Here is a 26,258-nt window from a genome sequence, read left to right as displayed (position 1 = left end):
CACGGATACGACACATCTACTACATATCCAATCATTTTCACTTTTTTCTCTCCTTTCTTTTCCTCGGTCTTCCCGTTTTTTTTTTTTTTTTTCCGTTATCTTTTACTTCCTTGTCTGGACCGGCCAGAATCTTGGGGAGAAGAATGAAGTTATCTCCGTCGCACAATCTATCTCCCTGTTTTCACGCCCCTGTTTCACTTTGTTTCCTTGAGTGAAAAGACCTAAGAATTCGGGCAAGATCGACTATCGCAATCCTCTTCTCCCGTCCAGTCCTCTTTGCAGCCTTAACCCCAATTTTTAATCGCATTATTTGTATCTTATTTTACAACCCGGAACCATTGATCGTCGAGTCTACTCGAATCTCGCTCGAATGAGGTCAATGGAATAAAAGGGGACAGAAATACGCTGGTATCCGAACAAGAACTTCAGCTGAGAAGGAAAACAAAAATTAAAATATCAAGTTTACGGTACGTAATATGTTACGTGTAAGCATCGTCGAATAATGTATGAAATAAATTATAGACTTGCGGTAGATTTGAAGGTAGATAAGAAATAAATCAGCGACCGGATCATTGAGCATTAAACAACATTATATATCTACCTATACATGTATGTAATATATCTTACTTTGGTTCAGCGAAAATTTTCCAGCTAAAGACAAGCGTAACGATAAATTAGGAGTTATCGTTCGTTTTATACGTATATACATAAATATATGTATATATGTATACATATATGAAGAGAAGGAGAAAAAGATGCGATGAATCATATCCACTGTGTCACAAATTCCAAGTATATGAGTGAAACAATAAATTTGTCCGGGTGCGTAATGTTTCCGTGTGGGTTACGTATGCGAGCATCGTATGTACGTATCTTATACGTATGTGTGTGTGTGTGTATACGTATACATACGTACAGGTACATCGGAGAGTCGTTTTAAGAAAGTTTTGCCAAGTCGGCGCAATAGAAAAACATCGTAAATCTATATCGATTTTCTCGCGAACGCCGCGCATCATCTCTGCACACAGCTTTGCTTCGATAAATTTCGTTTCGCAGGTCCTTGGGAAATGTTTTTGCCCGATTTTTGTTTGATAGATGGCCCGGAACTTGCAAGGCGTAATTTTTTTCTTAAGGGTCAGAAACGTTCTCCTAAATTCGTGACAGCAAACTAGTTTACAACCTTTCGCCAACTTTCAGATTCTTTGGCACACTTTCCTAATTCTTTTTTTTTTTCCCCCCTTCTTTCACTCTCTCCTTTTTTTCTCTTTTCTGCTTTTTTCGCCCTTTGTGCGTCCTTTTCCTTTCTTACCCTTCATTCTCTGAACAACTAACCACGCCTCTGACTAAGAGTTATTTTACAACTTTAGCAAAAGTAAATGCTCTCCGTCAGCCGAAACGAGTCGTTTGGCAGGGACGCAATAAGGGTCGCGATTTTCACCCTCGCGATAAGTAAAAATAAGATAACCGTCAAAATTACGCGTAGCCGTTCGGTTTTAGTAACACACAGCAGATAAAGCTTCGAAAACGTGCAAATACACGATAAAGAGTTTTGTTTTTTCCAATCTCGAAGACAATTTATCCCTGTTTACCACGACCGATTGGACAATTATCCCAGTTTTCAAGATTTTTTCGAAAACCAGGTTGATTGCCAGCCTACTCTAGCGCTGAAAAATTACCCGATTTATAAAAAAGCCCCGAAATCCCGATAACAAGGCGTGCAGGGCGATACGGCCTCTTATATTTATCACGCTTTACGCCACGCGCGTAGATAAATATGAGGGAATTTTGCAAAACCGCGAGAGGTAAAAAATCTGGCAAAATGTGTGCGCGTACGGAGAGCGATTTTTATTCCCCCCTTATTTTTCCGTCCCTCTTTTGCGACTCGGGGTTGAAAAATCAGCGAAATGAAACTAATTGAAAACCGTTTGAAACCCGGAGGGGATTCGATAGTGATGAGAAGCCCGACTGTGGCGGTTGTTCAAATACCAATAGTCGGTGCCAACTATCGTGCAACGTTCCAAAAACAATTAACAATTATTTACAGCGCCGTTTGTCAAGCTCTACTGGTTTTCCAACGTTGTAACAGGAATTTTATTCACCGTTCCCCGGCATGCAAGCGAATCCACCGGTGAAGCGGATAGGTATACCAGAGGGTGGAAATTCTATCGGATAAAAAGGTGGAGTGCTTTTTGAATGAAAAATAAATCCCATCTTCTATTTTTCAACAGAGGAGAAATAATAACCGAGCAAATGTTTTTCTTTCATTTTTGTTTCGTCGGTACTTCTCCGTGGTTTCTTTTTTTGTTTTGTTCTTTTTTACCGTGTTTTCGCATAGATTTTTCGCTGAGGGAAAAATGTGCTTCGATAGCACGAAACAGTTGTTTGACTTGGAATAACAATCGTTTTATAATTTTTTTTTTTTTTTCCAACCTTGCATGATTACCTCTTCGATAAAGTTGTTGAATTCTTAATTGTGGGAAGAAAACTGAACCGATTTTAATGAAATTTGACCGACGAATCGAATAATTCGCAGAGATTTTAGGTCACAATATGGCGAGTGTTTTTATTTGAAATTGATTTTCATATAAATTCTCAATTCCGATCGAATAACTCGACGCACCTAATTTTAGCATATTTTCTGTAAAAATTCGCATATTTAGTGCAGATATGCTGCCGTATTTTTTTTAATTTCAATTGACTTCCGGTTATCAAGTCGAACCCACATAAACTTTTGGACAGATTTTCGTTTTCAGAATTTTTTACTTATTTTGCTCGAACTCGACACGAGATTTTTACCGTTGGATAAACATTCTGCAGAGTATCCCCGGGATTAGTTATCGACGTCAATCAAAACTCCGAACCTCGAATTGATCAACGTGGTGGGTTATAAGAAAAAGATATAAAATAATGACAAACATCAACGAAATGTACTAGATTTTTAAGAATTTTAAATCAATTCGAAACTTCTCATCGATATCTCAGCTCTTGTTTACGATGTCAGCATTTTGTATTTTTGTATTTTCTAATAGATCTTAGTTTCGCTTGCGAAAATTAATTAATTCGATCAGTAGTCAATACAGGTACGACTATCCCTTAAGAGAAATTTCTAAAAATGATAAATTTTCTGCCCAATAACCTGCTGAAGATAAATTTCCGCAGTCAGGAAATTGAATTACAAGTATCACAAAACTATCGAAACTCTCACAGCTTTGAATTTAGAAATTGCTTCCGAAGCCCCCGTCGGGTTTCGGATAAGTTACCAACTCTTGTAAACACAACTCGATGCGCGATAGCCTTTTCCTATCTTTCTTTTTCCAAATCGCAGCTGACTCACTTGGAAAGAGCAATTTACCAGGCACCAACACACACCTGGAGTACCGTCGATCGATCTATAGCAGACATTTTTTCCACCCCCTCCCTTAGCGATATGCGAAGAGTGATCGATGCGGCCGGGGGAGGGGCCCGCAATTCCGCAATGCGGGGCCTTCTGTACCGGCCATGCAGCGATCTTCAACCCGTTTGCGAGTTTTCATATCGTTGGTGTACGCAGCACATCAATTCCCGGAGCTTTTCGCGGTGCGAAAAAGCGAAGAGAAAGAAGGGGGTAGAAGAAGAGAAAAAGAAAGGAAGGAGTCGAGGAGCGGAGTTAAAAAACAAAAAAAAAGGAAAGCAATCGACAAATGTGAGAACATTAGTTCTATTGACCTCCGCAAATTGAAAGAACTGCACGATCGTACGTCAAAGAGTTTAACGGGTTGCGAGTTACATGTATACATGTGTCTGTATATATATACATATATATGTATATGTCGGAGAAAAGCCACGGAAAGGCGGAGAGGATGAAAATTGATTAATTTGGCAAGGATTACTCATATCAAAGCGTGACGATACCGAACACGTCCGGTAAGCTGGCTAGCTAACCCGTGACTGTCGATTTCGTCCAAGCGTTGTTACAAACAAACCATTTGTTTGTTGCTAAGATTCCGCCATTAAGCTATATTCATAGCTTGCAAATAACGCTTGACGCTTGATACGGTGAACTCATCGAGAGTTCAATTTCAAATGAAATATCCTTTTATTCTTAAAAGACTAAATACATTTTTAAATGGAATTATTGAACAAAGATTTGTCATACTCCGACATATATATATATATATATGTATACGTGTATGTATGTGTATACATTTTGGTGGAAATTACTCTTTAAAATACTGATAAAATACCGCATATAACCGCTCCGCACCCATAACAAAAGTTTTTGCAATAAATATTACCGCCTTGTTTGTCGTGAGATTTCAGTCGGGTTTCATTCTAAGGGCGCGAGGCGAGGCGAGAGCGAAAAAATACTCTTTCTATTCTCTTTTTTCCAGTCCAGTAACCACAGCCGCGAAATGTTCGCCGTTTCTGTATATTATGTATACATGTCACTGTATATATGTATATATATACAGTATGTATATATACACACATATATATAGGTATATATGTATATTTTCTGTATGTACCAGAGATCAATAAATTTCAAGTGTTACGTGGTTTCGCCTCGCACACAACGCATCCGGCTACAGATAATTCATCCCTTAACTATATTATGCTTCGCCGTGTAAATAAATTCAAACCATTCCAACCCTCTTGGCTCGAAGGGAGAAAAAAGGGGAAAGAAATATTCAACAACAAAGATAAGTATTCTACCGGAAAATCTTTGATACTTTACAGCGCGAAGTTGCTTCCGTAATGTCTTATCGAATATCCCTCGAGGTTACGGTTACGGTTCGTCTTTTTTTTCCCCTACATTTTTAATGATTCAGCCGTTACTGAATCAATTTTAGATATTTTTTTGCAAAATACGTTGTGTTTTAAAGCGCTAGCAGGTGTATTTCTTCGAGAAAACGTTGACGAAGAAGTAATATTAGTTTCGTAATGTTTGAAAAAGTTGAAAAAGTTGAATCTCGGTCTGCCTTATAATCTTGAAAAATTTGTTCGAAGGTTTAACGTTTTTTTCCTACGTTCTACTCCGTATGTTTCACCCTTAATACATCACGTCAAATTTGACGACACTTGTGCAACGTGTTATAGGTGGAAAGTTTTTCAGGCAATTTGGGAAAAAGGGATGTAAGTCGATTAAGTCCCTCGGCTCCCTCGATTTCACCCCTCAATTACGCGGCTCGACACTGTATAGCCTCATAAATTAACCGCACAAGCTACCGAACCGATCAGAACTCGGGGAGGTAGTTTTGGCCGAAGAGCGCTATTAAGACGATCTGCCAGATGGTTTTGGCCCGGTTGACGGCGCTCCGAAACCTCCGGAATATCGTCATTCTCCGAGGGATATTCCCCATAGTCGAGGAAAAGAGACGGACGTCGGCGAAGGGCTGACCCTCTTTATACGCGTAACATCACGTGACACGGCATCAATATACCTAAACTCATATATGCCAGGATCGTTGAAAATCTCTCTCATTCATCCGGCTGTCTCATCGTGCAGCTGGGTCAATATCGAGAAAGCAAGCAATTTTTTCACCATCAAAAAAAAATACGGAAGGTCGGAAAATTTATGGACAAGAATTTTTCAAACTCCACATCTCGGTCTCGATTATTGGCAAAAATCGTGCCGATCAGGTTTTCTTTCTCTACTAATTTCAATCTGTAGAGTTTTCCGCTTTTCATCCGTTTCCCTCGCTCCTCGGGGAGAAAATCGATGTTGGATACACGCGGCCCGATTCGTGACGTGGGATTTGTCCTGATCGCGGCTCAAAGAGCCGGGTGAAAGGTGTCGGTGTGAATCGGCATCGAGCGTTACAATTTCATCTTGAAATCGAAAAAAGCCCGGTGCGTTATTCATGACTATATTCCCGCATATTATTCACTTTGACAGACGCCGAATGCAAGGGGTGAGTTTAAGGGATGGGGATAACGTACGCTTAATGAACGGAGGCTTTTGACCGTGGCGTTTATCGTCCATTGCATGGAGGGAAAAGCCGCGAGCCTTGGCAATGCCGAAGTGCCGATATATTCGTGCGAATGGACCGATATAACCTTATTTCACTTTTCCTTTTCCTCCTTGAATCTGCAAGGATCGGTGATAAAGGGCCAGATATTAGATACCAATATCCATAAACAGTATCCCCCATTTACAGATCCGCGGCATAATATGCCGTGAAAAAAAAATTGAGCTCACTACTAAAATCGAGGAAAAACGTCGACTTTGAAGTAGAGTTTAACCTTCGTTCTTTCATAACCTTGCATATTCGCTGTAAGCATGCCTGTACAAGCTTCGTTTATTATGTAATGCGGGGTTTTATTTTTTCACTTTCGATCCCTGCACCCTAAAAGTGTATACTTATTTTCTTTTACCTCAAAACCAATTCCTCGGAGCGGTAAAACCAATGTCGGTAGAAAATATTCATAGCGATGGATATGGAGGACTATAAATGTCCAAATCTTCCGGGCCTTCCGGCACTATACTCGTGGCTCGTTTTACCTTTGTTATTTATTCATTCGTTTATTTCATACATTTTCGCGGTCGATTTCGAAAAGCTGACTGACAGCTGTCTGTGATTCTGAAATATTCTTAAATAACACCTCAAATCCTTTCTTTTTTTTTTTTTTTGTTTTTTGCATTTTCTAAGCTAACCATTTTTTTCAACTACTCTCGTTCTTTTGGAACCAACGACGAAAGAAATAAGTCGTAAAATAACAATGTTGTTTGTAGAAAAAAAAAAAAAAAAATGAGAAACTAATGACGTTATCGTCCTAAAATCTAAAGGTTGATTTTTATACTAAAAGAGTTTCTAAAAATATCACATACGCAATTACATGGCTAAACGCTTGCTTGACACATTAAAGCTTAGGAAAAAACTGGCTCAGATAGCATCAAAATAACTATTCCATTATGTTAATTGCAATTGTTTATAAAAAATGATTCAAACAAATTATACTGAAAATCATTATTTTGAAAAACCGACTGCGCCAATCGATTCTGCGGGAAAAATAATAAAGAAATCCCCGCATTTTGTCGTCAGAGTTCAGTTCGTTAGTGTAATAGTTTTTACGATAAGAATTATGAAGACTTGTAAATTTATTTAGCACGATCTTACACTAACAACCTGGACTCGGCGAAAAAATGTTATACAGAGTTGTTTCATAATTTTTCCCGTAGAATCGATTGGCGTGGTCAGTTTTTCAAAATAACCATTTTCAGCATAATTTTTTAAAATGATTTTCTATAACCAATTGCAAACGACGTACGAAAAAATCGGTATATTTCTTTTCTTCATTTTGCTACGAATGCAATAATTAGTTTGATGCTATCCGACCCATTTTCTCATGGGCATTAATGGGTTAATGTACCGTATAACAGTTTGTATAGTCGTGAAATTAATTCCAGTTGAATGTTTTACATGAGCTATAATATTCAAATACGAAATATACGAGCATTCACTCTCCTAGTAATTGTCGTATAATTGTTTTATAGAGTATTAAATGCAATGATATGAAGTCAAATCTGCGCTTCGCGCTCTGCGATCCATCATCATCTTACGCTCTGCTGTAAACATGTTCTAATATAAATATTGAACCCGTGTGACCGGCAAAAAATTTAATTATGCCTTATATTATACAGTTAAAACACACGATATTAGCAGTAACATGCCGGATGAAAATTATCGAGGGGAACCGGGGCACATCTATATTAGTAAAACAAGAAAACCTTGTTTATCCACGGCCGAAGATTGCCGCGCAATGCACACATTACTGTAAATTCAATTTTCAGAAATTATAATCTCGCCTACCCGGCGGCGGGAACTGATTGAATTCATTGATTACATGCGTTTGATTTCTTACCGAGAAACGTAAATATGCCGACCCTTCGGCGCTCCTTTATGGTACCAAAAACCATAATACGAATTTCAATCCCATGAATTGTCCCTTTGTTTCGACACATTTTTTGATTACACTCACGTCCTTGACCCCAATACAATTAAGAGTTCGCCTGATCATTTATTTTTATATCTTCTATCGAGCATTTGTTTCACATATGTTTTCCCTTCGTGTCTTACTGCAGATATGTGTTCGTGAAATTTATTGGAAAGAGAAGATTCAAGAAATAAATTTTTATCGTGATTCGCGAATCGAGGGTTTTCACTTGATGTCACGTATCCTCTGTAAAACAGTACAGAAACATAACTTTCAGCTTCTGAAAACTCGAATGGTAATGTAAAAATTGCAACCAATTCTGTGGGAGACGCAACAGGTTTACACGGCTTTTCTTTCCGAAGTATTATACGAGAGAACGTCATTCTGCGATGGGTGTTATAAAAATTGTTGAAATGCAAACATGGTGCAAATTTTCTGAAGTGAGTGAGAATTAAAAAAAAAAAAAAAAAATCGCGACTGAAAACGCAAATGAACGAGAAGAAAACTGGGAAAGAGATGATGAGATAACGTGTGCAATGAATGGTAACGGGCAAATAGATTTTCCACAAATCACTCCGATTGAAATAAGGTTACAAAGGTACGTCCAAATTTTTTATTTCGCGGACTGAAAATACGGATGTATGGATAAATTTCTTCGAAGCATGACGGGGCGGGGTTAAAGTTTCGAAAGCGCTTAATTCCAAATTATCCGGTGGCGAAACTTGAAGTAAATGGATCAAACTTTTAAGAAGCAACAAAGTTGCGCATGGTCGGAAACCTGACGGCTCAAAGTTCCGAAATGCACGGTTCCGAAAATTCAAGTTTCGATAGAGTGAAATAGCGAGAGTTAGAATATACTTACACATCGTAGTTTACGCAACGAACGGACGTGGAAAATTAGAAAAACCGAAAATCGGAATGACCAGGATTCCGAAATTAAGTATACCGAAATTTGAAATTTTTTTTTTGAAATTTCACCAAGCCAGAAATTCGTAGGAACGAAAATCTTCGGTCACTCAGAATTTCGATGTTTCAGATTTTTGAATTTTCTCAGTTTTACACTTTTGGGACTCTGACGTGTTGGATTTATGCCCTTTGGAACTTTGAGCGTCGGGTTTCGAACCGCTCGAAACTTTGATGTTTCGTCAAAGTTTGATTTCTTTACTTTAAGTTTCGCGCGCTAAAAATTTCGGAACTTGGCGCTATCGTAACTTTTCAAATTCGGAATTTCAACCCCGCCCAGCATGACGAAGGCAACGTTATATCGACGTGTTTTTACGTCCAAGCACATACATGCTGCATGCTTATTTCTATCTCGCAGCGAGTAGCAGCTGCTATAAAAGTTTCCACCCAACCTGCTGGAACTCGGTCCTCTACGAGTTTCGAGGAAAAATGTAAAATGAAGAATTTTAAAAAAGTTTCACTTTTGTTATACTCTTGCTGCCTTCGTCCATTAATAATCCCGGATGTACGTATAGCTCGACCGCTTTCCGTCCCTCGCCCACCTCCTCATCCTTACGCAAATTTTATTTAACGGATACATTACCTGCTGCACGCTCGTTTATGTTTATATTTCATCACGTACATCGTACGTCGCATTATCGGAACCAGTAATTTCCGTCAGAATACGACGTAAGAGATGATGATTGCAGGGTTGAACGAAATAGCTTTTCAATAGAAGTACGCGATAATTTATCACAGGTCAGCTGATGATGCGATCAAATTCATTTTTAAAAAACTCGCAATACGGTTAATACTTATCGTTGAAATTATTTCATGTAATTTTGAAACAAATGCTGATTTTCACTCCGCGTGAATGAAATTTTTACAGTCGTTTCTAAAAGCTTTACCATAAATTGATCCCTCCAACTCCAGGCTTACAGAAATTTCACGATATTTCTAGTAGTTCGAAAGATTTTACATCGTTCAAATAATTCTAAACGATTCCCGAAAATATCACGCGAATTTAACGAGGTTAATGAATTGTACGGATTTAAAAAGAATTTATGCGTTTTGAAAAAAACGTGGTATATTACACGACTGTATAATTTTTATTCATTTTTTTATGCTATTACTTGAAAATTATTCGCGAGGTAGATTGAATTTCGCAGTATTTCCTTTTTCAAGTAAATTCCGAAGCTGTTTTTTCTTTATTCACTCTTTCTGGACCGCTGCGATTACTTGAAATAAATTTAAAAACGTTGAATCAGGTCTCAAGATGTGTAAGACGGGACAGAAATTTTAATCAACGCAAAAACATTTCCAGACACGCCTAAAGCCTGAAGTCGATTCGTTAAAACGAATGTCCAACTTGAGAGAAAGCAGAAGTCTCAGAAATCCTTAGATTCCAGAATATAAGGAAAAGGGGGGGAAATGATAGAATTTTTTCACCCCTACCGCTTTCATTTCTCGATCGTTTAAGCGGCACGGAAATGGTCGGAGGTTGGAAACGGGCGATGGGTGATGGGGATGAGGTTACAGATCCCTTAACAGCTGCAATACTTTTGGTAACACCGTTCCGCCCAATCGAGCAACCATTACAGCCATTAGCGGCAGTTCCGGAGCAGCTCTTCGGCACTCCGCACTTTCCCACGTTTAGTTGAGGAACGGTATTCGTATTTACATTTTTATGGGGTCTGCGACGAAGACGATAACGATTATGTGTACAAGACACACTTTTCGGTATTGATGAATCAATCCAGCAACGATTTACCGCAATTATTACTCCCACCGAGCTGAACGATTTTAAAATTACATTTTAGGAGAGACGAACGAAGAGAAAGTCACGATGGAACGATAGAAAAAAAAAAAACGTGAGAAGCGTAAGAGATGGATAAAAATAAAACGTGTCTCGGATTTTCTCTACACTGCAGATTTTATTTTTCTACGTTAGCTTTTGATCCTTGATCTTATTTTGATCTGGTCTCCTTTTGGATTTCGGCTCCTTTGCCAAGAAGCCGAAATTTGAATTGAACGAAACTGACAACGAGTACAAAGGATCGGGAATCCTGTTGGCCGGAGGATCGTCTCAAACTCGGGAGATCATAAATCTTGCATTTCATTATCAAACTCAGCGTGAGACTTGAAGTTGGATATCGCAGGGCAATCGCTCATCTTGACCTTGACGTTTGACCCGGTGACCTTTGTCACGCGAATGAATTTTCTCAAGGATCAAAGTATTGAAGTGAATTACCTGCAGCCGTCGTTTAATTTTTGATATTATTAGTGTAGAAACTTGATTAAAAATACAAAGAGACGAAGCGAGCTTATTTTTCGATGTCCGTTGCCTCGCGGTATGAAAAATAATACAAAAGCATAGAATGAGAATTTTTAACTCGGGAAGAAGGAAAGAAAACGACTCGTATAACCGTGTTCAAAGTGGATGCGTAACAAACTTCGGTGTACGACTGACGGTCTTCTGGGACCCAAGGAATATCACATGCTTCAATTTTCAGGCTTAAGAACGCGGCCTCATAATCCCACCCACCTCGTTGTTTCCCAGTCGCAGGATAATAAAAGTGAGTACCAATTTGAAAAGATGATAATGCCAAAGAGAATAAGAAAATGAAAAGAAACAAAGCGAAATGAAAACGCGTGGGAAGCCACAAAGGCTTTTTCGATCAAATTTACGGTCGTAAGAATTGTCAGGTTAATTGATTCCTTTCCGGGAGCGGGAATATAAATTCCTACCAATTGTTGAATTTTCACGGCATGATGAAAATCCGGCTGAGTGACTGACGAGTGCTTCTACACCAACTTTTGTCATCCTACAAAGCCGCGCCTATTTTATTACGTCGGGAAATCCAACAAATCTCAGCCAACTTTTTGAGATGAAAATTTTGATCTTCGTGCTATTTGGATATTTTTAGTAGAAAATAAGATCTGAAAATCCCTCGATTTTGAGGAATTTACGACTTACCGTTTATGAGAAAGGCGTTGTTAAATTTTATTGCTTTTGTGAATTGAACCTTTGTCTTCAAATTTGGAACACTTTCCGGCGTTGGGAAAAAATGGGATTCGTTTTATTTTCAGCTTGAATAACTCCGATCTTTGCGAATATGAAATCCTGTAAGATAAATACGTTTTTTCGAAATTTTCAGTCCAGTATATTCAAAGGAGCAAAAATTAAATTGTTTATATTTTTAAATAATAAATGGCATATAAAATTTCTCGAGTGGAACGAAAATGAGCTCATAATTTAGTGGATATAAATATTCTATAAGGGCTTAAAATTTACTGAGTAAGTATATTCCGTGTTCTTGGAATATTTGTGCCGATTCAATTATGATCCGATTTTCCTTCAACTCAAAAAATTTCAGGAAATACAACAAATTCTCTACTTTTCCACAGACAACGATTAAAATAGAGAACTGCCAAAAACACGCTTTTTAGAGAACTGTTGAACATTTTGACTTAAAAATTGTTTTAGAATTTTTTGAAAGGTTATTTTTCGAAACTATATAAGTGTAAACAATAAAATATCAAAATGCTAGATGGCACCACAGATCCGATTCTTCACATTCAAGTACTGGAAATCAACGAAGAAAAGACGTGGGGTCGTTTGTACCCCAGTGTGTCAAACAAGGGTTAAATGAAATTGGCCCGTTTTGACGCGCAAGTCCACCACCCCTTAGAGGCGTAATATCGCGCTATTGTAATAATGTCAGGAGGGTCGAAGCGAAATTAACGATGCAAAAGACTCGGCGTGGGCGCAGTTGTAATTTCGACTAACTTCGTGGAAACTGATATGATTTCTTGAGGCAATATTATGACAGCGCCGCTTCGCCGTTAAAAACCATATTCGCGAACTCCCGTCGCTTCACTGCAATATCCGCTATATTGCGAATCCCAATTTGCATACATTATTTCTTAGACGTAAGGTGTATCTTATACCTACCTCGACTTATACGTCCCGTGACATAATTTTGGCGCGGAATTACTTCCGCCCCTACAAAGACCGCGCTTCGGAGACTACAAGCCAAGATTCGCGACGTCGTCAATTTTCCCCTGTTGGCAGAATCGCGTCACGGCTCATTGAAGCCGTCGAACACACAATTTTTTGCAATCGAGATCCGCATCCAAACCGCTTTCGCATATTACGAAAACGGCGACATGTAATGAAATTCGCGATCGGTAAAATTGTCCTAAACGCATTTTCTTTCAGAAAATTTCTCTACGGCACAATCTTCGCATAAACACATCTATTTTGAGGGGGCTTCTAGCTTGCTGAAAATTTCAGCTCGAACCGCGTGTCGTCGACCGTATCGTGACCCAGGCCGTGGGACGCAACTGTTATATTCAACGAGTCAATTATAAATCCAGGCAACCCGGAAAATCAAAGGCTTGTACCCCCGAGACAGCAAGGGTAGTGCTCCGAGGGGTGACTGAAACCCAAGGCACGGTACGAGGAGTGAACGCAACGTGCAACGGGCGGTTCTGAAAGACAGAACGCAAAGATGCCTGCGTCACTCGAGTACTCGCATTCAAAGTTCGGGGTTGCCTTGATTGATGTGTCGGAAGAACAAGACTACGTACGCACGCTACCGAAATTTGCTAAACGCGCGAAAAATCTGTTCCGCGCGCAGAGGACGCCACCGGAAATCGAAGCGATCAAACTGAAAATCGGAGCGCTCGGCGCGAGGGATCATTCCAAAATTATCACTCGGCGCGACAGGTCGCTAAGCGGGACTCGGAGCAGCCGATACACCCGGTAAAACCGAGATTGCGAAATCTCACAATTCGAGACTTACGTGATCCGATAAAAAGTTTAACGGTTTGGAAATAATTTGACGATTCTTATGAAATTTAGTTTCTCAATCATTTGCGGCGTCACTGATTGCGCTTTTCATTCTGAAATTAAGGTTTACAGAGCGTCACCAACTTTCAAAATTTAACATCACAAACCGACGAGATAACAAAATAAAATTTGAGAAATACAACCTGTCGTCTCTTTTTTTCTCAAGCTTCTCTTCTTTTTTTTTTTTTTTTGTACTCGACTTCGGTATTTTCCGTCAGTGTTGGCTATTTTTAGCGCATTTCATTCTCCTCATCGAGTGAAACACCAATTATCTATAAATCGTGAAAGCAACGAAAAATATATAATCACTCTCTTTGTCACAACGAAATCCGAACAACCTGATCAATTTTACATATATCTTAAGGTATTCAAAAAAAAAAAAAAAATGTATTTCCTCTAATGCGCCTCAAAATTTCGCTAGAGCATCTCAAATAGAATATCTCAGCCAAATATGAGCTCCTGATATTGATATTTAGAGGTCCCTATTTTGTTTCTTCCATTTTTCATTCAAATAACACGTGAAAAAGAATCGGAAAAATTTAGATTCGTTTTATTCTCGTTAATGGCTTGACTCATGAACTATTTAAATATGGATACTTACACGAAATTTCATATCCTATAAAAAGATACAAAGATAGAATTTTCCCAACTCCAACCGATTCAGAGATATTCAAGATGACTCAATTTTTATGGACGATAACGGTATACGGCAGTCTGATGTACACGCATAGTAAGCTTCGATAACTTTTTTTAAAGCAGAGCTCGCCCGCCGCGATTATTTGAATCGTCCTAGACAGAAACGAGAACATCTCGTTAGGTACACTGGTACACAAGCAGCGGAGTGATAAAAGAAAAATCGATCCTAGACACATGGCGCGCTCGTTTAAAATCTGCGAAATGTACATGTCGACATGGACGCGTGTGTACGTATGGACTATTAGTTTTGGCATTAGAATCCAGCTGTCACCGCCAACCCCAATTCGGTAAACCTGCAAAATTAATCCTCAAGTTGGCGTCGACGCTGCGTAATCGCATTCGCGACACAAATTCCGAGGTGCAACTCGGGTCTGATACTCTTGTGCAAGTTACAAGTTGCCCAAATCCTCCGCAGGATTTCGCTAATAACTCAAGGGAACTTCTTAGCTTCTCTGTCGTCACGTTTCATACAGAAGACAGAATAGCATTTTACAAAGATTTAGTGCACGGTTCATTTCGAGACTTCGAAGACAAACATTTAAGTTGGCTCTCTCGTGTGTCTAAAATACTTGGAATGATATATTTTATGCCCCCGTTTCAATTAGGTCATTTAATTGGGAACTTGTTACAGGGCTTTAAGTGACTTTATTAAACTCACGGTGACTTATAATAACTTTCCGGAACTTTGACGCAAGCTATGAAATATATTCTTCAAACTTTCAACAAGAAATCAATGCGGTCTATCGTTACTGTAAAATCTAATTAATTCTTTCCGTAAAAATTTCAGCATATAATTCACCTTTCGCTGCAGCCTCGAATCACGGGCACTAAATCATCTGCAATTCGAGCGAAAATAAAATAAACGAGCCAATTGTTATGGAACACCACACAAACACACGCACACACACACACAATATATATATGGGGCATTCCGTGCCAACTCAGTGAGCCGGTGTTCCCGACCAATTTAGATTTTTTTTATTCCTTATTTAAGTTGTCTCAAAAGAGCCATTTTTTCTAAAAAATTCGAGACATTCCTTAATGTTGAATGAAGATTTTAAGCCTAGAACAGGAGTGTGATTCCAGTTTTTTTTTTTTTTATTTTTCCAGAGGAATTCAAACACTTTATTTCAACAATTTCAACGCAAGTTGCATCATTTTTTTTGTTTCGGATACGATGATAAATGTGAAACATTAGCAGGAATGAATATTCATTTTTCTTGAAGACACTTATCGCCTATTACTATTCATCTTTCGGAAATTCTGAGAAGAAGCGTTCACACTCCCGTTCTGGGTTTAGAATCATCGTTTCACATCACGGAGTGTCCGTGAATTCTTTGAAACAAAAATGGCATTTTTGAAATATCTTGAACAACGAATTATAAAAAAAATTAATAAGGAATCGTTTTTTAAACTTTTCGTGATGCTTGAAGAAAGGTGGATCATATAAAAAATAATCAGAAAAATCTAAATTGGTCGGACTCACGGGCTCGGTGAGTTGTCATGGAATGCCCCATATATATACGAGTATATATATATATATATATATATACACAGGCATAGCACGTGGTATCGAATTCATCGACTTTATTCCACCATAGGTTGTAAAACGCCGCTATAATACTTCCGTATAATGAAATTCTGGCTTTATTACCGTAATACTGACCAATATGACATACGCCAAGGAAAATTGTGTGAGCGTGTCAAAACATTAAAGGGTTTCACCCCAGGATGAGTGAAGCATTATTACTGGACACACGTCTGTTATATGATCATATTCAACGACCGTGAACATTGTTTCGGAAATGTTGCACATTTCGTGGCAATTTAACCAGGTCAATGATCATTCACGACTGGTTAAATCACCCACTGCATTGTTATAATAACAGTTGTCAATTATTTTACCTAAGAATAATTACAGGCAATAATTGAATACCTGCAGATATTTTTGGCAGCTGTATGAATTTTTAATTTATATTTTTTTTTTTTTTTTCTCTCTCTTCCGAGTAATCGATTAATGAAACGTGTTACTTTACTTACTTTGATTGTAAGAAAATGTTGCATTTATTACGATCACAGTTGACACTACTACATTTTCTGCGTAGATGCAATATCAAATCTGTTCACTGTGTCTCTGTGACCATAACTTTTTATTTCAAGATTAATGCCTTACAACAAGATTTATTGTTGAACCGACATCGAGCTTGGGGTTACAGGAGAAAAAATTCGCATTCAATTTGTACCCAGAACAATATTTTTCGGTTATGATAAAGAAAAAAAAAAAGATGACGCGATGGAGACGCGCGATGTATAAACGCAAAGTCGACAATAATATACTTTCTAAACAAATAGATAAATAGGCGGATAAACAAGTCCGGGAAGAAATATAGGGGAGAGGGAGTCTGAAACTGGCGCATATTTATACGGAAGGGATACACGGGCGATCTTTGAGAGTGGCGGGCGATTAAATTTGTTTCAAATCTTAGGGTGAATGAGGATTGGAAACGGTGACAAAAAAAAAAAAAAACGGGGAATAAGAAAAGCGTAGCGAAATGCCGGAAGCCAGTAAATCTCCTGCCGCAGTCAGAATTGAGTTACAGCTCCATTCAGCATCCACGTTAAGTAACTTCGCTTCAGCTCCGTTTCCCCTCCCCTCCCCTCACCCCGCCTCGTCGTACTCTTCTCAAGGAAACTGCGCCCCCAAGGGGTTGCAGCAAAGGGTGCAGCAAAGATTCTCCTTCCGGAATCCGCTCGCCAATTGCGCAACACTCTCGATCATCTCGGTGTTAACCGAAATTCGAGTGGAAATTCGTCGAGGGTTTTCAGCCGTTAAATATTTCATTTATTCACCGCAGCTAATAACGAGGGAATCAACGGGTAATCGTCATCGACCGGAAACTGCCGTGAGAGAATCGAGGCGGAAGCTCTTGTAATGTTGACAACTTTCTGCTACCATAGAATTTCAATCCCCCTTATTCGAAACGAAATTTCCCGATTTTTACGCCTGGGTAAAAGCTCGTCTGAAAGAGATAAATTCTCATTCTTGCGTCGGTCGTTTTATTGCCAGTTGAATTAAATTCATTCGCCAAAGAGATGATCGAACATTATATTTTCATTGTCGCTCGTATATATATATATATATATATATATATATATATTCAGAGTTTGAAAAATATTCACCTGTACATTTATTCTATATGCAATTATTCTCCGGAATACGCGTCGCGTAAAAAAACTTTTCGCGTGTATATTTTTTCTTTCCAGATATATTTTCCATCCCGCTTTTCTCCCAAACGGATTATTTTCCGGCCAACAGAGGTGGAAACAATGAGCTTGCGGTATGCTCCGACGGAGTTCGTTACTTACTTCTTTCATTTTACAAATTAACCGTCTCAAAGAATAATATATCGTAGTATTTGTTATTCACCGAGACTGTTAAACATCGATTAAACAATAATACGTCGTGTAAGACACGTTGCAGTATTATTTGTCAGCATCCCCCTTTCTCGAAATATTATTTCAAATCAAAACCTATACTTTCAGAAGGTGGGCGTCAAATTTTTATTATTTGTTTGAATATTTTTTATTTTTTTTTGCAAATTTACCACATTGTCAAAAATTCAGCTCCCACCACCCGAAACCATAGTTTTTCGTCCAAGCCTGACATAACATGAAAACTTTTTCTCAAAGGTGATACATATGCAGTGTGTATAAATTATTTAAAACTTTACATTTCGTAAACGACAAGCTTATGTTATATTCTCAGTGGAATACGACGCGACGTGTCAAAATGGTAAAGAAGGCTGCAAGGAGAACTTGACGGAGTGGATGTGTGTATTATTCTGCTGTATGCTCGCGTTTATCTCCAGAGACTTACCCAGTAACGCAATATCGTTACGAAGGCTCGATGGCCTTTTGAAATATAATCGAGTCAAAGTTGGAGTCTGTGAAGTCAACCCTCTTGTGTATGGTTATATGCCGACTCACAATTGAAGCATGTATACTCGATAATCCGATACACGTTGAGAGGATCAACGAAACGGAGAGATAAGTAGAAAACAGGCGTCGAACTACTTTCGAATACTTCAAAGCGTGACATTTGATCTCCGAAATATGTATGCTAATTCTTAAAAAATATTGATACAGACAGAGGTCTTAGAAGCGGGATAAAGCCTTCAATCAGGAAATACCGACACCGAATTTGGTTTTGTTCAGTAATATTCTGTCGCTTTTCCACCATTGTGAAATGTCTTGGTTTCAAAATACATCCCCGAATTTTTCTTTATCATCTATACTCAACGCCTTTAACTTGATTGCAAAATTATTTCTGACAGATTTTGACCCTCTCTCTCTCTCTCTCTCGCTCTCTGTCTCCGGGCGAATCGTTATTAAAAATTGAATAACCAAAGGCCGTATCAGTACGTGGCAGCGTAAACAGCGATCGATCTCTGCGACGAATCACGTTTTCTATTCGTTTTTATCTTCCGTTTCATCTCGCCGATATTTCCTTAATTCCTGCAGCCATTTTGCAAAGAAGAAGAGAGAGCGCGTGACACGCGATAGAAATACGAAACGGAAATACCAAACACTCACGCAAGTTTGCGATACGCGTGAGGAAGCGTGAAACAGCTCGCGTGTCACTAGGTGAAAATTGATGCTGCGATACAATCTACTCCAATTTTGACGCGATTTAACGGCCGACGTCTATGCGGCAGAAAGCCGAGCTTTCAACGATCTCAAAAGATTTTTTCAATCAAATTTCATCAAAAGTCTGCTACAGTAATGAGGAAAAAAATCGTATCAAATTTTTCCCAACGAGATCGAACTTCGAGATGTCGAAAATTTTCGTCAAGTATACCGGAACTCGAAAATTCGACGAATCGAAAACAAGATCGAGAAATCTGAATAAGGTCAAATATTTACAGCTTTATAGAAAAATATTTGTCAAACGTAATTTCAGGGTTTTAGGGTTTTAATACGAATATAAAAAGATAGAAATATAAATTAAAAAATGTCGAGTTGATAAATCCGAGAAACAGTGAGCGGGCAGAGAGACATGGCGTTGAAGAGGGTGTAGAGTTAACGACGTACAGAATACAAGTATACAAGCTTATAGGTACACTAATTCTTGCTCGCCCGACCTCGGTTTGCTCCGACGATCACAAATGGCATTAAAATTAATTACAGTTGGAACTTTGGTGGTGCAATATTAATACTGTCGTTTTAGTATCTGACTTACTGATTTCATATCTGTAATAACCGTGTACATATTACACACACACACACACACACACACACATACACATACGTACTCTCCTCGTTTAATTAGCGATTCTCCACAATTGCGGCACCTCGTTATACACACATAGACAGGTGTATCGATCTACGCACACCCCCCGATACAGTTCTCGACCAGCGTGAAACTGTTCCAAAAGCTGATCAAGGCGTATATTATATTCATCGATTAAAGTTGCGTATAATGTACGTGAAACATGGTTAGTTGGTTGAATAATAGAGAGAATGGATGGTAATGGAAAATACGTACATCGATACAAGAAAAAACAAAAAAAAAAATGTATTAAGGCTGCTGAGAAATAACTTTCAAATTTTTAAAACCATTGACAATTTCCCAACATACGGTTCTCATGATGATATTTTCCTGCAGTTGAAGAATACAGAATTCAACTTAAATCAAGAGATTATAATTAAATAATTTGCACTGGAAGATTTTACGTGAAATAAGTATACTTCTGGGTGAAGTAGACACGAAATGATATTTCATCGAATCAAGAAAACTCTTCCTTCGCCATGTTTGGTAATTTCCGAAAATCCGTTTTCTGTGCTTATTTTTTCAACTCAGTTGTCCAAATCTCGTATAGTCAATTTGAAACAATAAACTTACGAGTAGAGAAAAAGTTGCCGAAACACCGAAGCAGCATGATCATTTTGTTTTTCGAGTAAATATCCAGACTCGAATAGATTCAAACAGTCCGTTCGCTTTATCACCGAGAGTACAGCTTGTGCTTTGATGTTTTGTGGTCAGACTTACAGTTACAAAGTTAAGGTGGCTTAAGCCGAGTTTACAGTGCTTGAACTTTTTTCTTTCCTCTACTCTTTCACTTTCTCCTTTTCACCTTTTGCCTCGATTTTTCGTTTTTTTCTTTTCCTTCTTTCCCTTTGTTTCTTATACATGTACTCTACCACAAAGAATTTTCAACGCTGCCAGCTCATGAATGCAAATTAAACCCATTGCTTTGCCCCCGTGGTCTTCTTATTCGCGAGGTATTAACCCGAAACCCTCACCTCCAACCCCATGACCTTCACAAATGGCTCACTGTGTTTTTACCGCCATTTATTTCGACCATGCAGTTCGTAAAACAAAAAAAAATTGAAAAAAAAAAGACACAGGAAATTAGATGATTAGCTAAAGTATGTTGCTTACGTGCGGTCGAATCGTTTTTGTTTTCATTTCCGTTTTGCAAAAGCGAGAAAAAACAAAAAAGGATCAAGGTATCCGTACAACGTGTAACGTCGTAAATGAACAGAGAACGAAGCCTGCAGCTATGGCGATTTAAAAATATTTCCTAGCTTAGGCCAGAGTACTAGGAATATTTTATATTATTCCACCTGCATGGTGGAAAAGTGCTTCTGTGACCTATACCTACATGACAAGAGAGCGTTTCCAACTGATTTTCCAATTCTAAAATTACCTCCAGAGAGAAAATGAAACTTGTCTATACACGCGTACGGTAGAATATAGTAGACTGGCGGGATGAAATATTAGCAGACAAATTACCGGCGGAAAACTAATCTCCATTGTTATTACACGGTAAATGTAATTAAGAAGAAACTGAGATCACCTTAGGCTGTGTAATGTTTCTTTTTTAGTTCCGTTTGTTCTTTCGCTGCTTGCATATTGGAGAAATATTCTTTTTTCCTTCTCTCTACTGTCTTGTTCGCGTTTAAGGACCGAGGGTAAATCTACTTTACCTATAACAAACCGGTTAATAATGCAAGCTCTTTTCTCCGCTCGCTCATGGCGCTTGCATTCGTCGTTTGCGCACGGTGTAAGGTTTGAATCCCGGGGGTCAGAGCCCCGCGTTTAAAATCTCTTCCACTTTCCAGTGTAGGCAAACTGAAGGGCCCGCACTTGTGGAAACTAGGGAGCGGAGGTCCGAGCTTCGATGTCGAAGGGCTGAATACCGAAGCTCTGGGCTTTGGGCTTTGGGCTTTGGACTCACCTCATTACCAACAAACTTTGCATCCCCCCTCCCCCCCCCCTCTGTTTGCACCCGTGCGGTGTACGTAAACGTTGGCAGGAAAACACAACGGCGACAAAGCGACAAACTTTCGTTATTACCTACCTGAATTCTAGCCAGCGTTATTCGTGAAAAGCTCGGGTTATTCATGACGGCGTGGTTTAGAACGTACAGTTCCGCCTGCTGCAGTCGAGCCTCGGTATCACTTGGAAATTCAGTTTCGCGGTATTAAAAAGTATTATATTAAAATGCGAACGGCAGAGACAAACAGCAGAAATGTATGCATGACGAAAAAGGAATACTTCTCTTTTGCAATTTGCGTCTCGAGGTTTGTCGAAGTTATTTATTTTCATATTTTCACAACACGAGCGAGAGGAGTAATCAAGGTATCAAAAGTTTTTTGCCTCCACATTTGTTACAGTCGATAACACGCGTTGTTTCTTCTCAGGCAATAATCTCAGACGTTAATCAGGCAAACAATATACCTGCCTGTGTACTTGTATTCGAATATGTTTATCGGGTCAAAAAAAAAATCTCACCTCTTCGAACGTGTCATCTATTTTACTTTGGATTTTCAGAAACTCCTGTAAAGCTCTCAAGAATGACGTTTATTTCTTGTCTTGCTGCGAAAAAGTAGACACTCCTTAATACATTCAAAAGTTTCAAAGCGGGATGGAAATAGGGTTGTAATTAACCCTCCGTATCCCTGGTTGCTTTTCAGACCCTCGGTATTCCCCCTGGGTTTACGTTCTCAAAGTGTTTCGGACTTTGAAAAAATCTAGGAAAAAATCAGGGTTACTTCTCGGAGTGTCTGGTGCCTACATCCAAAAGTTAGCGTAACGTCAAATGTGCGACAAGGACTTTTTGATGAAAGTTGAAATTACCTTTCCTTACTTCGGAGAAATTTGAAATTTGTATTTCGGCTATGACTTTAAAGGTGCCCAAGGGATGTGAAGAGTTAACAATAAAGCGGTATGCATATTCCCGACATTTCAAATGTTCTGAACGGATTCTATATTCTTAGAATATTCATATTACCGACGAAGTGCTTCTCCCAGATGAAATCAAGTGTTCTACTCTCCGCAACACCGTTTTTTCAATCGTGCTCATAAAAAAAAAGTATCAAATTGGTATTAGAAAATTTTTGGGTAAGGATGAATTCCTTGCTAATAATTTTTCATTCTCCTTAATCTTCTGCACTTGTTGTTCGTCAAAATCCTCTTATTTAGAGACATAAATAATATAACTATATCGCTGTTATTGTTACGACATATCCCTTGTCTCGACGGCGAGCAGCGCCCTTCGGTATTATCGTTTCTGGTATTATTGTACAGGTCTGAGAATACGGCATTGTCATATCCACGAACGTTCAGCCGGTTATATATTTACCAACAGCTCCGTGAAAATCATGACGGGAGTAGACGACGTATTGACGCAGACTCAGCGGCGCGTTTGCCGAACTTTCGTCTCTCCAGCTGCAGGTATAGATACAGATAAAGTTGGCGCAGAGTCTAGAAGGGCGAAAGAGCGATTCAAAGAAGTGTTTGCGATTTTTCTCGATCGGTCAGCAGCCCGCTGAACGGAAAATCCGAGGTCCGAAAGAGGCGGAAACGGCAACGCGTGCGAAAACATGATAAACGCGATTAGCGCCGATACTCTCTTCTTCCCTCGAATAAGACGCGGGAACGGCGAACTTTCCCGAGTTGCGAATCCCGGGCTTTCGCCCTCGCCTCATGCAATTCGCAACTTGCTAATCCGCGGAGTCTTCGCCCGGTATAAAAAGTTTCCTCACCACCTCAACGCCGGCTCTGATCCAGATCCCGTTTACATAATCGATCTACTTCTACTTTTATTCTTCGTTTCAGCTTCCTCCTGCGACAACGTCTTCAACAGCGATCTCACCAAGACCGGCATCGTTACGTCACCCGGGTACCCCAATCCGTATCCGGCCAGAGCCTACTGCAGATACGAGTTCCAGGGACGGGGTAAGGAGCGGGTTCAAGTCATCTTCCAGGAATTTCATCTCCACGACATATACACCGATCCTAAGGAGTGAGTAACCAACCCTTCTCGTTATCCTACTTTTACGAGCTTCTTCTTTTTACACTCAATTTTTTTATACGACCGCATCGCGATTATATACTGCGACGGAAAAAAGAAAAAATAAAAACGTCCCTGGCAAACGATCGCTGCAGGTAGATTTTACAATGCATGGAATGGTGATGATGTTTTGAATTCGTTTTTTTTTTTCTTTTTAAACCCTCTTTATGTTCGTCGTTTAATACGAGATGTCGGGCAATGTTGTTACAAAAGTCGAACGTACTTGTGAAGCGGAAAATTTTTATTCTACACAATTAATTGTCACGTGATACACCTACTATTTTTTTAATTTTAATTTTTTATTTGCAAAATTCCGAAAGGAAAAACCAAAATCTTCATTGTTCACCTAGGGTAAAAAAATTTCTTCGCCTCACAGTGTATATTTTCGAAATTTTACGATCGCCAACTGCAGCTGATAAGAAACGAAGCGATAAAAAAAAATATGGGCCTCGCAAATCTCAAAGAGCGTTTTGTCAACGACAAGTGCTTACTTGCACCCGGTAACTATTCACCGGATAATCCACGTCAAGGAATTTGATTCTGCACGATTTATCATTGCAATGTATTTCTATTGGCAAGGAATATTTCCTATTAAATTGGGTATTTTATTATTACAACCGCTTAAGGCTGAGCTATTCCGAAAGATCCTTCAGTAATTTGTGCGACAAATAGACAAGAGTATTAAATACATGAACATTTTTCGAATACAGATTCCTTGGAATTTTCAACTGTCTCGTCGATTTTTCAGCTTTTATTTATCACCGCCGGAATACACTCTTGACTTAATACATTGTAAAAGAATGTAACATCCTGCGGTGTAATACTCTCGGTAAGTGATTGTTCTTCTCACCGGGAAAGCGTCATTTACGAAAGAGCTGGAAACATGGCAAAAATCATCATTTTCCTCAGTAAGAATGAATTGAAAAACTGTTTGTTTTTTTTTTTTTTATCTTATCGAGAAATAGCCTTTTTCAACAGAAAAATTTTAGATAAAATCTGTACTTTGGAAAACAAAAAGCAAGCTAGATTTAATCGCATCCCCTCAAATCCTTCACTAATGAAAATGAAAGATCGATTAGGAAGACGACGAAGAAATTAATACAGAAGCCAGGTATATCTTTCAGCTGCGAAGCTTCATCGTTTTGGAAAGTTGGATTACAAGCTGGAATAATTGCCGCGTGGGAAGACTCGCTCATTATAAGTGTATAAAGTACGCGAAGTTTCAACCTACTCGAAAGTTCAAACTTGCAGCCTCCCTTTTCTTAAAGCGACTGTCAAGTAGAACTCTGCAACACCGAAACTTGACAAAGAACAAATGAACCGAGCATTTCAAATGATGCTGATTTTTGCGTCAACTCGACTTATTTTTCACGAATTTTAAACGTGATTGCCTTGAAGCGATTTCTTCGGTTCTTGTCACGAAGTTGATGCCCCATTTTTGTAGAAAGTAAAATATTCCTTCTATCTGGTATCCATTCCAAGATGTTATTGTAAAAATTGTTTTTATTCTTGGCAAGCTCATTTGCAAGTCGGAATCTATTGAAGCTCGAAGCTTCTTGAAACTTTGTAGTTTTACTAAAAATTTCACGGTGACATTACAACACCAATTTTACTTCGTGTAATTTTTACTTCGGAAATTCTATCACCATATTTTTTTTTTTCGAGAGTTTTGTATTCGGTTGAAGAATTTTGTTTATTGAATTAATTATGTTCACGCTTTTATTGACGTTTTCTGTTGCGATTGAATAGAATTGTTCAACTAAATTACACGATTAATTGACATGTCCAGAAATCGTTCGAGCTTTTTTAAAACTTGCGTTGAAAACTGTCAGAGTTGTTTTACCTCTCATAAAATGCTTGTTAATTTCACAGAGTGGGACACCAAGCCGATCACGAGATTGAGCTCTGCATTATCGACTGAATTAATTTTGTACATTTTAATGAATTAATTAATTTTTCGAACGGTAAAGCCATGGGAATTAACGATAAGCTTGAGCCCATCTGTGACCAGCTTTATATCAAATTATCGGAAAATTAACAAACTGCTTAACAAGGAATAGAAAAAAAAAAACAGTTGAGATTGCGGAATGCAATTAAAGGCTGACAAAAAATGCCAATAAACATTAAACAATCAAGCGGTACATATTCCGTATTAGGTACGATGAACAACAGGAAAGACAAGAATGCTTGATCTCGATGAAAATTCTAGGAGCTTATTAGCAATTTGGGTATAATGTAGTGAAAAAAAAATTGAAGTTACACGTTTTTACGATTCTTCGTTTTCCATACGCGGACTGCGAATAGTGACGGGATAATGTGTAATGGTAATGGCGGCGAGCTTTGCACGAGGCCATTTCAACTCCGATGGGAGAAACTTTGTCACGTAACTTCTCATCGTCGCCATGTATTTACGGTTTCCTGTCAGAGCCCGGTATTTCATTACTGCATCTTCAGCCGCTGGTAGTTCCTGTTCATTTTCCTAATGCAAATAT

General features: G+C 38.7%; 1 protein-coding gene across 1 annotated transcript in view; it reads left to right on the top strand.

The window, feature by feature from the left end:
- Positions 1-26,258, top strand: part of LOC107226474 (suppressor of lurcher protein 1) — a 366,303-nt gene that overhangs the window by 303,290 nt on the left and 36,755 nt on the right. The window contains exon 9 of the mRNA XM_046733833.1: positions 23,532-23,718. Coding sequence (XP_046589789.1) covers positions 23,532-23,718 — 187 coding nt within the window. The remainder of the gene's footprint in view (positions 1-23,531; positions 23,719-26,258) is intronic.

The sequence above is a fragment of the Neodiprion lecontei genome, chromosome 1 (genome assembly GCF_021901455.1).
Source record: "Neodiprion lecontei isolate iyNeoLeco1 chromosome 1, iyNeoLeco1.1, whole genome shotgun sequence".
In the NCBI taxonomy this organism is placed as follows: Eukaryota; Metazoa; Arthropoda; class Insecta; order Hymenoptera; family Diprionidae; genus Neodiprion; species Neodiprion lecontei.
The sequence above is the reverse complement of the archived record's forward strand: the minus strand, read 5'-3'. Positions and strand labels throughout refer to the sequence as shown.